This window comes from Ruditapes philippinarum, unplaced genomic scaffold (genome assembly GCF_026571515.1).
Source record: "Ruditapes philippinarum isolate M1 unplaced genomic scaffold, ASM2657151v2 ctg4143_1_1_1_1, whole genome shotgun sequence".
NCBI lineage: Eukaryota > Metazoa > Mollusca > Bivalvia > Venerida > Veneridae > Ruditapes > Ruditapes philippinarum.
In genome coordinates, this window is record NW_026856164.1 from 4,598 (window position 1) to 17,551 (window position 12,954).

Sequence of the window (12,954 nt, forward strand, 5' to 3'; positions counted from 1 at the left end):
GCTGATTTTATTCTAGCGCTATTTCTAAACAACCATTTGATTTATCCATAAAAAATAAGATTTATCCATAATAAATTAGATAGATTTTTATCTTTATCCGATTGAATTGATCTAGTTGGAAATCGCACAAACAAAGTGGTAAATCATATATTCTCTCTTATATATAACGCATCTCTAGGACAGAAAAATCCGCCACAGTGTCTTTAAATGTTTGCATGTTGTCTTTAAATGCGCAACTATTTAAGTTATAAAAATACACATTTATGAAGTTTAACAATGATGCGCGAAGGTATCATTTTAATGAGTGTACCATTCTTAAATAAAGCATCAAGTTATGTAATCTAACGATAAATTTCAATTGTAAGAAAACAAAAAACTTGTTTTATAGTCGCCGAATGTTTAAAATATGACCCCTCTATCTATTGAATCCGTATAGTTATCTGATTTATGTTAATTATGTTTAAAGATAAATTACACTTGTAAAGAAGATCAAATAACTGTATGATCAGTCTCCCTCATTGATATAACAAGTTGGTTTCGAAGAGCCTGAATGTACAATTTATAATTTTGTCTATTTTTTAAACCCCCCCCCTTCATTCTATTTATGAAAACTGCATTGTAAATTATTACAAAAGGGAAATCACTCCTGACAAGTATATTGATATATAAAAACAGTATTAGTCTCCCTTGAATGGCATGTTTAGTACCGCTCAAGGCGTGAGGGATGTAGAACTTTTTTATTATTTCAAATGTGTTGTGATAAATGCTTCCAAAAGATCACACTTTAATACTTCACAACAGCAGGTGTCAAGTTCTATGCAGCAGCTGTAAAATGTTCCCCCTACTTTTTCAGTGTTGCTTATTTTTTTGTCCTTAGAGATCTTTGATTCCCACACTTTTAGGTGTTAAAAATTAAGTAACACTTAAACCGAAGCTTTGGGGCATGAGGGACATTTCACCTTTTCATTATCCCTTATATACAGACTAATCAAACCATGTCTGCAATTTCCATGTTATTTTTATGTTACTTTGTTGTGACTATTATTTCCGAGTTCAGATTATTTTACCAGTTTTTTTATCGAATCATAAATAGAAGAAAACGGGCACATTTACCTGGACTGGTGAGGCTTACTCTAGGAATTCTGTTTTCTCTATTTAGCATATAACGCACCCGGATCAAAGAACAAACTAGAACTGTCATTGTCATGGCGTGAATACCCCCGCATACCACTTTGTCAGATTCAACAGTGGCCATTTAGAACTCAAGGACAACCACCCTGCCAAATCTGAGGTTACTTAGCCAGTGCATTGATAAGATATGTATTATAAATGCTTCAAATTTGAAAATTTTAAAATCAAGTTTTTTTAAGTCAAGGCTCCTGTGACCTTGACCTTTGACCCCAAAATCAATAGGGATCATCTACTAATCATGACTAACCTCGATGCCAAATATGAAGACTGTGGGCCAAAGGAATGTCAAGTTATTGGGCGGACAAGGTTTTTTTCGTCAAGGCCCCTGTGACTGTGACCTTGACCTCTGACCCGGTGTCCCCAAAATAGATAGAGGTCATCTACTAATCATGACTAATCTCTATACCAAATATGAAGACTGTGGGTCAAAGGAATCTCAAGTTATTGGGCGGACAAGGTTTTTTTAGTCAAGGCCCCTGTGACCTTAACCTTTGATTCAGTGACTTCAAAATCAATACGGGTCATCTACTTATCATGACTAACCTCCATGCCAAATATGAAGACTGTTGGCCAAAGTAATATCAAGTTATTGGGTGGACAAGGTTTTTTTAGTCAAGGTCCCTGTGACCATGACTTTTGATCCAGTGACCTCAAAATCAATACGGATCTACTTATCATGACTAACCTTCATGCCAAATATGAAGATTTTAGGCCAAAGGAATCTCAAGTTATTGTGCGGACAAGGTTTTTTTAGTCAAGGCCCCTGTGACCTTGACCTTTGACCCAGTGACCTAAAAATCAATAGGGTTTATCTACTAATCATGACTAACCTCCATGCTAAATATGAAGACTGTGGGCCAAAGGAATCCCAAGTTATTTGGCGGACAACCTTTTTAAAGTCAAGGCCCCTGTGACCTTGACCTTTGACCCAGTTACCTAAAATCAATAGGGTTTATCTACTTATCATGACTAAACCCCATGCTAAATATGAAGACTGTGGGCCAAAGGAATCTCAAGTTATTGGGCGGACAACTTTTTTAAAGTCAAGGCCCCTGTGACCTTGACCTTTGGCCCAGTGACCCCAAAACCAATACGGGTCATCTACTATTCATGACTAACCTCCATGCCAAATATGGAGACTGTGGGCCAAAGAATTTTAAGTTAGTGGGTGGACAAGGAATAACCGACGGACGGACGGGGAGACGTCCCGACGGTCAAGTGATTCCAGTATACCCCCCTTACAACTTCGTTGTGCGGGGGTATAGATACAGCTTTATTTCATATACAATTAGGAGGATACTGGAATCATATCCCGTGCAGTAACAACTTATTTTCAATTTGAAAAAATATGTGTATCGTCATATATAACTTCAAATAGTATTTGTAACTCTAAACACTTTAAATATGTCATATTTGTTTGTTTGTTTCAATGTACGCCTTTTTCCAACAGTATTTCAGTCATATAGGCGGGTAGTTTCCTAACCATCGTTCCTGGAGAGTTACACCAAAACTAGACTACCTTCCTCCGTGCTAAACTACCAAAGCATCTCCCGGGGATCGAACCCACGCCAGAGAGAAAATTGGATTAGAAATCATCGACTCTAACCCCTCGACCACGGAGGCGGCGATATCTTTGCATTATGCAGACTGGTTGATGCTATGTAATGCGGAAATAGTTCCAATTGCAGTTCCATTCCTAATGATTGTGTTTTGTCCCACACGTTATTTTACGAGACAGGGCCTCATTCTTAGTACTGTAAATATATTGTACATAGAGTTATGCTTGGCGCTATAAATGTACTAAGAGATTTGTCTTGGTTAATGAGATGAGATTGGGAAGTAAATTTTCAACAGATTTTATGCCCTTATTTAGTTCTGTAAGACTGGGGAAAACAAATATATAATTAAAAGATCAATTCTGTACAATTTTTTTATTATGAACAGTCACACACTCATGCTTTCAAAACAAGCAAACAAATACATTTTACTAATTTAAAAGTACATTGTATTACAATTATAACATAATCAGTAGAAAAAAAAAACAAAAAAAACAAAACAAGTTTCTCTTTAAAGTTTCTATGAAAAGATCTAAAGGTTATATATTGTTAACATTTCTCTATACTGATATAATATTATATGCCACCATTTGAAGTATTTCGTTCCGATAGTTCTTAATCAATAACAATTTATATCCATAATATTGTAAAGCATATTAAACATTACGATGTTACGTTTTAGTTTGTTTCTAATTTTTTTCTAAATAAATTGAGAAAATTCAAACGTTTACAAGTTTAAAAAAATGCATAATGTTGGAAATGTTACAAAATCTAAGTCAATCAATGTCTGAATAGAGGTTTGCATGTGTATATTTAAATTCCTTTCATATGTTATATTTCCATATCTTTATCAATTAATACAATTGCTTATAAAATATAAAACAAAATCAAGAAACCACAAATCAACTTCCAATTCTTCTTTAAAATCATAAAATTTTAACAAAGTTTAAATTCATGTAATACTCGTAGTGAATAAAACTATATAAATTTCTAGTTACAATCAAATTGCTTATGGCAAAGTAATGAAACATATTTGATGTCATTTATTAACTTCCAATTCCAAAATCCACTAATTGTAATAAACAAAGTTCAATATTAAGTGAATATAATTGTTTTAAAATTTTTAAGACTGTTAATTGCTCTAAGTGTTTATATATGCTAACAAGTATTATAAACACCTTTAAATTTTAAACAGTAATGTTCAAAATAAATGTACATTTGACAAAATATATTCCAGACCAGAACTTATATCAATTTCATATAGAATTGTAAAAATATATATATGAACAGTATAGATTTGTCATCCTGTACATAGGTTTACAATTGTACTTGCTAATTTTAATCTATAATTCTAAGTCACAAACACACATGTTTGATGCATTTGTTCATAAGACATAACATATCTAAACATAAAATACACATAAACATTCATATATCTAGTAACCATTTATTCATAACATAATTTTCATGTTACCATACTTATGTCTACTTATATACTATATAGACATTTACAGTTACAAGGCACATTACGCCTCAGAAATGAATAGATATTTATTTTTCTAAAAAGGGCAAATAAGTGTTGTATAATGTTGAAATAATAGATTTACAACAAACGATATTCTTATTAACTGACAACTGACAAAAAAAGGAGTTTGAAAAGAAATACGATAAATATAGCAAAATATTAACAAAATGGTTATTTGATTTCCATATAAAATACTTATTCTTCATTACGGTATTACTTGCTAAAATGCAAAAGGAACTAAAGATGGTTCAGATATTATGGCCAATTAGAAACTTTTTGGACAAAAAAAAATAAAAGTGTTTAAAAAGATAAAAGTCACTGCATGTTTTAAGACTTAATGGGTCTTTATAACTGTTTTAAATGTATGTATGGTTACATGCCACATAACATTACTTGTTATTTAAGAATATAATTTTATTTTCATAAAAATATTGCAAAAGCTTGTTATTATACAATAAACAATTTTAACATGTAACTATATGTTTACATATGTACTAGATACATGCAGTCATAATTACATGTAACAAACAGATATGTGTAACATATGTTTACATGCAAGAAACATATCTAAATTGCTCAGCTGAGTAATAATAGACTTACAGATACTTATTAACACTTTAAAATTTAGTGTAAACATTACATAACCATGGTAATAAATAAATTTATAACATATAGCTGTTGTTGTGCAAGAGGAAATTGACATCAAGGGAAATGGTATATCCCCCAAAGGAAGTCATTTACTGGAACATATTTCAGCCGAGAACTGGTATATATCCCCGTAAGGTCACTGAGAACTGGCATATTTCCCAAAGGGGCAGCCGGGAACTTGTATATATACCTTAGGGGCAGCCGAGAACTGGTATATATACCTTACGGGCAGCCACAAACTTGTATAATTTCCTGAAGTGTAGCCGATAAATGATTTACATGTATATCTCTGAGGTGCAGCCAAGAGCTGGTACACATGTTTTTTCCCTAGAAACCCCTGATAACTGGAATATTTCCTAAAAGGGCAGCCCAATACTGGTATATTTCCCCCAAGGGGCAGACGCGAACTGGTATATTTCCCCAAGGGGAAGCCGAGAAGTTTTGTGAGGGACAGCCACAAAATGGTATATATTCCTGAGGTGTAACCGATAAATGATTAACTTTTTGTAATCTCTGAGGTACAGCCCAGAACTGCTATACATGTATATGTTTTTCAACTCGTTTCCTCCTTCAGTATTTTTTTGAGAAACCAACTTGCATGCAAAAGCAACAACATAACTTAAATGTCACGCCAATGCGTTAGTACTTAGCTCTCGATATTCGTTGAATAGTTGAGCTTAACCCATTACTTCATTAGCATATTTGGAAAAATGTCTGTTTTCATTGAAAAGTCTCCCCTTACTAGTTCAAATTGCTATAAAACTATAAAAACTGCTTCAATTCTAATCAAACTTGGCACATTTTCTTTAAAGGGGCATAACAAGTTATGGTACCTGTCTTAATGAAAACATATATATGCAAATTCATATGTACAAATAACTTGTTCTATATATCAAATAACTCTATAAATCATATTTCTGTTAATAATATATACATTTCCCATTGTTCTATATATCATATATTTGAAATTTTCATATATAGCATTCACTTGTCCTATATATCTTATAACTAGTATTCACATATAACATTCCCTTGTCCAATATATTATATAACTGGTATTTATTTCAAACATGCACTTGTCCTATATATCACATAACTTGTATTCATAAATATATATATACATTGTATATATATATCATTCACTTGTCCTATTAAACATATACCTGGTATTTATATAAAACATTCCCTTGTCCTATATATCATATAACTGGTATAAATATATACCATTCCCATGTCCTATATATCATATATTTGCTATTAATTTATACTATTCCTTTGTCCTATTCATCATATAACTGGTACTTATATATAACATTCACTTGTCCTATATTATCATATATTTATATAAAAAACTCCCCTGCCCTAGTCCCATTCATCATATAACTGGTATTCATCAATACTATTCCCTTGTACTATATATCATATAACTTATCATTATTCATATCATTCCATTGTCCTACATGTATATGTCATATTACAGGTATTTACTTAATATACCGTTTGCTTGTCCTATTAATCAAATAACTGGAAATCATATATATCATTTCCTCATACTATATATCATATAACTTGTATCTATTTATACCATTCCTTTGCCATATATATATTTTAAATAACTGGTATTTGCATGTTACATTTAATATTTTACTTCTTCTGACCTAGTACATTAAACATCTGTCTTATGATATTTTTTTTGAAATTTACCCCTTAATTTATTAACATTTTTATCTAGACAGTTTTCATGCAATATTATTAGAACATTACATTTTCATATCATTATTTTCTAACAAACTATCCATGATCTTTAACAAAAACCTTTACCTTAATTAAGATCAACATATCTATTATATTTCAATGCATGTTTTTCATTATTTGTAAACAAAATCTTAATATTACTTTCTTCAATTTTAATATTTAAATACTCAAAAAATGTTGAAATGACCAGAAATCATTATTAACACTTTGAATATTTCGGATGATTTATATCTATTTTTACAGTCATGAAATAATTATTCTCTAACTTCTTAATAATTTCTTGTCATAAGTATCACATTTTTGATGGAAATATAAAAACAATTAGTGTACCTTTTAACATAAAATAATTTAGATTAAATACTATGCTATAATACCTTTTTTCATTTTTTTGTTGAAAAGTAACAACAATGATCATCATCAAGTCTAACATGAAATAATTGATATTTATCCTTGACATATTGTTTAGCATAATTTCCCTTCCCTCCTCTAAATCCGTCATATGACAATGCATTAAACTCCTCACCATGTGCTGTAATAAAATACGGCTGTACACGCACATCTACAGTATGAGGAATACCAGGAAGACTATCAACAAACTTCTGCCATGTTGTCAAACTCATTGTGACAATAAAAAGCAAAATGTACTTTAAACTCTTCATCTCTAAAGGTAACTGTATTATATTGTCAGTTAAAGTACATTGATCTAATCTAAGCTTACTGAGATTGTGTAACAATGGTAATGCTCTGACTAGTCTCTTTGTTATGTTGGTATGATTTAAAGGAGATATATTGTTATAATTTCTAAACAATTCAAGTTCTTTTAATGTGTAAGCTTTTGTAATAATATTTAATATTTTCTCATAATTGCTATCTTTCAAATCCATAAATACAAATTTTTCAAGATTTGTAGTATCAGCATCTATCACACTAACAGCATCATACAAATAAAGGAGCTGAAGTTGTTGAAATTTTGATAAATTTACATCATGCTGCTTCTTACACTTACATTTAACATCAGTAAAATATATTTGTTTAAGATGGCTGGTTCTCTCAAGAAAATTACAAAATTTAGTAGTAGCATAATGACTCATTGTTATACTTCTCATTCTTATTGCTACAAGATTGATCATACTAGGTAAGTTACTAAAAACTGTTTTAAACACTGGGTAATACGGCTTTTTAGTGGGATGGAAATCAAGACTCAGAGATTTTAATGTTAACGTGTTTACTTTAATTGTCTCACAAACACATTGATTTATCTCACCAATCATCTGTTCATTACTCTTTGTACTACGACTTTGTGTACTAAAGCTTTGTGATTCATATCCATAATATATTGTAATTCTTTCAAGGTGATGAAACATTGGTAAATATTTTGTAAATCTAAAATTGTGTGAGTTCAAATCTTCTACCGTAATAGACAAAACAGAGTCGGGAACAATTTGTTTCTGATCAATACCTGAACAAACAATATCACAATACTGACGACTATCAATGACCAAATCTCCTATATAAAATACAGTATTACTTCCTATACTACATGATGCATTTAATTCTTCCATTGACTCAAACATAAACTTTTGATCAGAATCAATAAAACATGGTTCTTCACGCCATACTGTTTTTCTGGATTCCTGAACACCAGAGTCTTCTGACACAGTATCATATATGTACTTTGAAACATGTGTTGCTAATCTAGGCTCTAGACCACATAGCATAATGATGACATTTGACTGTTCTAATAGGTCATTTAGTGTTGAACATTTCTGAAAAACCTCATTCATAAACTTTTTAGCAAATTCAACATTTCCTGTACTATCTGACAAACCATTTGTTGCATTGAATGTGATACCAATATACGCTGCAGCCAGAAATTCTTGCATTGATTTGTGAATGAAAGAGATAGATGAGCATTTCGGTTTAGATACAGATAAAGAAGGACATTTATCTTCTGTTAAAATTCCCAGTTTCAGACATGTTTCTCGCACTTTTTGTGATATTTTCAAATCATCAAACACAGATTTGTCAAATGTTAAGGACTTATCCTTCGGATAATTGAACAATGTCTCATAAGCCAGGTGCGACACGCCATATATAAGATGGCCATTTAATCTGCAAATCTCTACATCTGTTAAATACTGAGGGAGTTCAATATTCTGAGAACTTTCCATACATTCTGTATTATTTCCTAAAGTTTTATTGATATTCCAGGTGAAATAAAGTTCTAACATACCAGTATAAGTAGCACACCTTGAGGTTTTATCTAGTTTACCATCACACCATAGACAAACCAATTGCTGCAGCATTATCGGTACCTGTTTCAGGCCAACAAGAGATTGTACCTTAAGCTTTTGTTCACACTCACTAGGATCTAATGATTCGTTCAATGCTGTTATTGTTTTTTTAATCATTTCTTGTTCATGTGTTTCATCAAACCCTTTTAATTTCAATAATTGATGAATCTCTCTATTACTTACTCTCAAACTGTGAATTTTCCATGGCCGTGATGTAGTAACAATGGTGTATTTCTTTGTAAAGTCACGTTCAGGAAGGCCTCCCTGGAACTCATTCCTAGTCTCACTGGCAAAAGACCACTCATCTAAACCATCAAGCAAAATAATTATCTTTTCAGAATCATTTTTCAGAAGATTGCTTAAAATTTTTATCTTATCATATCGCGTTTCAAGCATTTCTTGGATACTTCGATTCTTTACGTTATGTCTAAGAGAAATATAAAACATAAAATCGAATTTCTTCATTTCCTTGACTCCTTCAAATTCATCACCTTCATTAAGTCCATCACTGTGTGCCATACACCAACAATTGATCAAATATTTACAAAAACTACTCTTACCAGACCCTGCATCTCCAACAACATAAACAAATTTCTGTGGATCCCCGTTCTTTGAGAAAATCTCTGACATGAACTGTATTTCTTTTTGCAAAGACTGCCCTCTGCTCATTTCAATCATGCTTGTTATAGTGGGTCTTATATAAACGTCACTGAAATTACATATTTCCTCTTCAGGCTGTAAAGGTATTGCTGATACTTTAAGTACATCACTGCGATAATGTTCTATTAATTGAGTACGACAACCTGAAATTTATTGAACAGCCAATATTTGCAAATAATCTAAATAATCACAACAAGGAATTTGTCAAATACAGACAAGCTAGAGAGCTCTCTTGACATTGAAATGATGATGTTGTTGTAATAGTTGTTTTGTAAAAGGTATACATTAAATGCAACAGTACATGATAAAATTATCGCAATGAGGGCAAAATTCAATTTTTTTTTTGCAAGATACGGGCATTTTACAGTTGATCCAAATAATGATCCTGATCCTAAAATTGATCCTTATTTTGATCCGAATATTTTTGTGTTTGTTTTTTCATTTGTTGATTCTATCCCAAAAGAGTTTGTTTTTTATGCAAATCAGCAGCTTTTTACATTTTGAATATTTACAATTTAATTCAACAAAACACAATTAATTTTAGTAACATTAAACAATGAAAATAAAATCAGGATCACTTGATCACTTGATCGTGATCTTCTCTAAGTGATCCAGGGCCAGGTATTATCGAATTAATCAAAACATTTGTTTCATCATGGATATTCTTTAGTACACTTTTAAGTCAAATCTCAAATAAATAGCATAATTATTCAACACATGTTGAATTAGATAACTGTGTTAGTCTTTCCTTTTTCTTATTCTATATAATCCACATTTTTTAGCCTTTTGTTATTCTATGAAGCATACCTGTTTAAGCCTTTTTATGTTCTGTAGTACATGCCTGATTTGGACTTTTCAGTCTATTAAACATACCTGTTATACTCTTTTCATATATGTTATAACATACCTGATTAAGCCTCTTATATTCTGTATAATATACCTGATTTAACCTTTTTCATATTTTATATAACATATTTGATTTAGCCTTTGTCATATTATATATAACATACCTGATTTAACCATTAAATATACTATATAACATTCCTGGTTTAGCTTTTTTTATATTTTATATAACTCACCTGATATAGCCTTTACATATTCTATATAACATTCCTGGTTTAGCCTTCTTCAATTTTTATATTACATACCTGATTTAACCTTTACATATTATATATAAAATACCTGATTTAGCCTTCGTCATATTATATAATATACCTGATTTAAGCATTAAATATATTAAATAGCATACCTGCTTTAGCCATTTTCATATTTTATATAACAAACCTGATATAGCATTTATATATTCTATATAACATACCTGTTTAAGACTTCTACAAATTTTATATGCCATTCTTGATTTAACATTTGCAAATTATATATAACAAACCTGTTTTACCTTATTAAGCCTTTTTTCAAATTTTATATAATATATCTGATTTTACCATTACATATTATATATAACATACCTGAATTATCCATTTCATATTCTATATAACATATCTGATTCAACCTATACATATTCTAAATAATATACCTGGTTTAGCCTTTTTCAAATTTTATTTAACGATTACATATTCTATAATAGCAAACATGATTTATCCTTTTTATACCTGATTTAGCCTTTTCTTCAAATGTTATATAACATACCTGATTTAACCTTCAAATATTCTATATAACATACCTGTTTTAGCCTTTTCATATTATATATAACATATCTAATTTTTGTTTCATAGTTTATATATTATTAATATAATTATTAGATTTTGCCTTTCATATTCTATATAACATAGAAATCTACCTGATTTGGCCTTTTTCATATTCTATAAATTAACATACCTGATTTAGCCTTTTCATATTCTAACTTTTTTTGTTGAACACCTTCTTCTTTGACTCTTTTTGCCTCCTAAAAATGAAAAGAAATATAAAATAAAATAAATAATTGTGTTATTCAGTTATTTTCTGAAAATGTAAATTGTATAAATTAATATTGGTATTTTCAGTCAGTTTGTTTAACATGTCCAAATGTTTCTCAAAAACATCAGATCAAATTTCCGCCATCAAAAATCAAATCTTATTTTTGACATTTTTGGTGCGATCATACATAATTTTACTAAAGGTATTGAATGTTTCTACAAGATATTGAAATTGATGGACAATAAAAAAAAACAATATTCAAACAGTCTATAGTACATAATGATTTATGCTACCTTTTCCCCAGTGATACACCTCTTTTTTATTTTAAATATCTTATTTGCAATGGTCTTTAGTTGCTGCATTTCAAACGAGAAAGTGTTCAAAATTTGCATTGGAGCTTTATTAGCAATAATTTACACAAGGGAACTCTATGTTATTTGATCATTCACCTGGGATCAATAGCTAGAAAAGTCATCATTAAGGTAATTAGGTCACAGTATAAAAATAACCAATTAATCATATCTGTTAAGTTTGGTCAAAATATTCCTTTAGAAAAGTTGATTAACAGACCATAGATAAAAGCCACAAGACAGAATGTCATCACAAACGCTCACCTCTATGTAATTTATGCTCAGTTGAGTAAACCACAAGAATGCATGATTATTAGGTCCTCAGTCAAGTCACTTTTCTATTTAAGTCAAAGTCATAAACATGACCCTGGGACATGGTTCTATTTGACCCATGATTATAATTTTCATAACTCAGGCAATGCTTGTACTAAATATGTAACACTTAAGCCATGTAGCTGCAGATGTAATGTTACATATGTACCCTGGTGATTGATGATAAAACAGCCAAGTGCAACTTGAATATACAACACACATACCCTGTTGGTTTATTTTGTAACTGGCCGCTGCGCTGTTACAAGTCTATGTTGTTTTTTTATAAAGAAAGGTCCGTGACAGTATTGATTACAATTAATGAATTTACATATAATTATTATCAAATAATCTGTAGAATCTCTCTGAGTCAATTTTATATACCATAAATGTTTTGAAATTCAATGCGACATAAAGGTTAACCATATTCATTTTCAATTAAAATTGTGAAAATTTATGTACGAGGAAAAGTTATTTGACTTTAATAATATAAAAATTGATTTGTATTATTGTCTCTTGCGAATCTAAAGTTATGTTATGAAATTCAGGAACGTTAATATATAATATCAATCACAGGTTCTTTGTAAGATTGTTTTATGGCGTAACGAAAAAAGAATAAATTACTATATAGCACAGACTCGTCAGAGCTCAATCTGCTAAGAAATGACGCAAAACTTGAGAGAAAAATATCATTCAAAATACATGGGCAATTTTATTTTCATGTTTGTCACATAAACGCTGGTTTTTTTAAA

At 30.5% G+C, this 12,954-nt stretch overlaps 1 protein-coding gene across 1 annotated transcript in view; it reads right to left on the minus strand.

Moving 5' to 3' along the window:
- Nucleotides 1-3,113: 3,113 nt before the first annotated feature.
- LOC132745639 (uncharacterized) overlaps nt 3,114-12,954 on the minus strand; it is a 28,140-nt gene continuing 18,299 nt past the window's right edge. The window contains exons 5-6 of the mRNA XM_060734587.1: nt 11,466-11,532; nt 3,114-9,772 (exon numbers count right to left, since the gene is read on the minus strand). Of these exons, the coding sequence (XP_060590570.1) occupies nt 7,056-9,772; nt 11,466-11,532 (2,784 nt within the window). The 3' untranslated portion in view covers nt 3,114-7,055. The remainder of the gene's footprint in view (nt 9,773-11,465; nt 11,533-12,954) is intronic.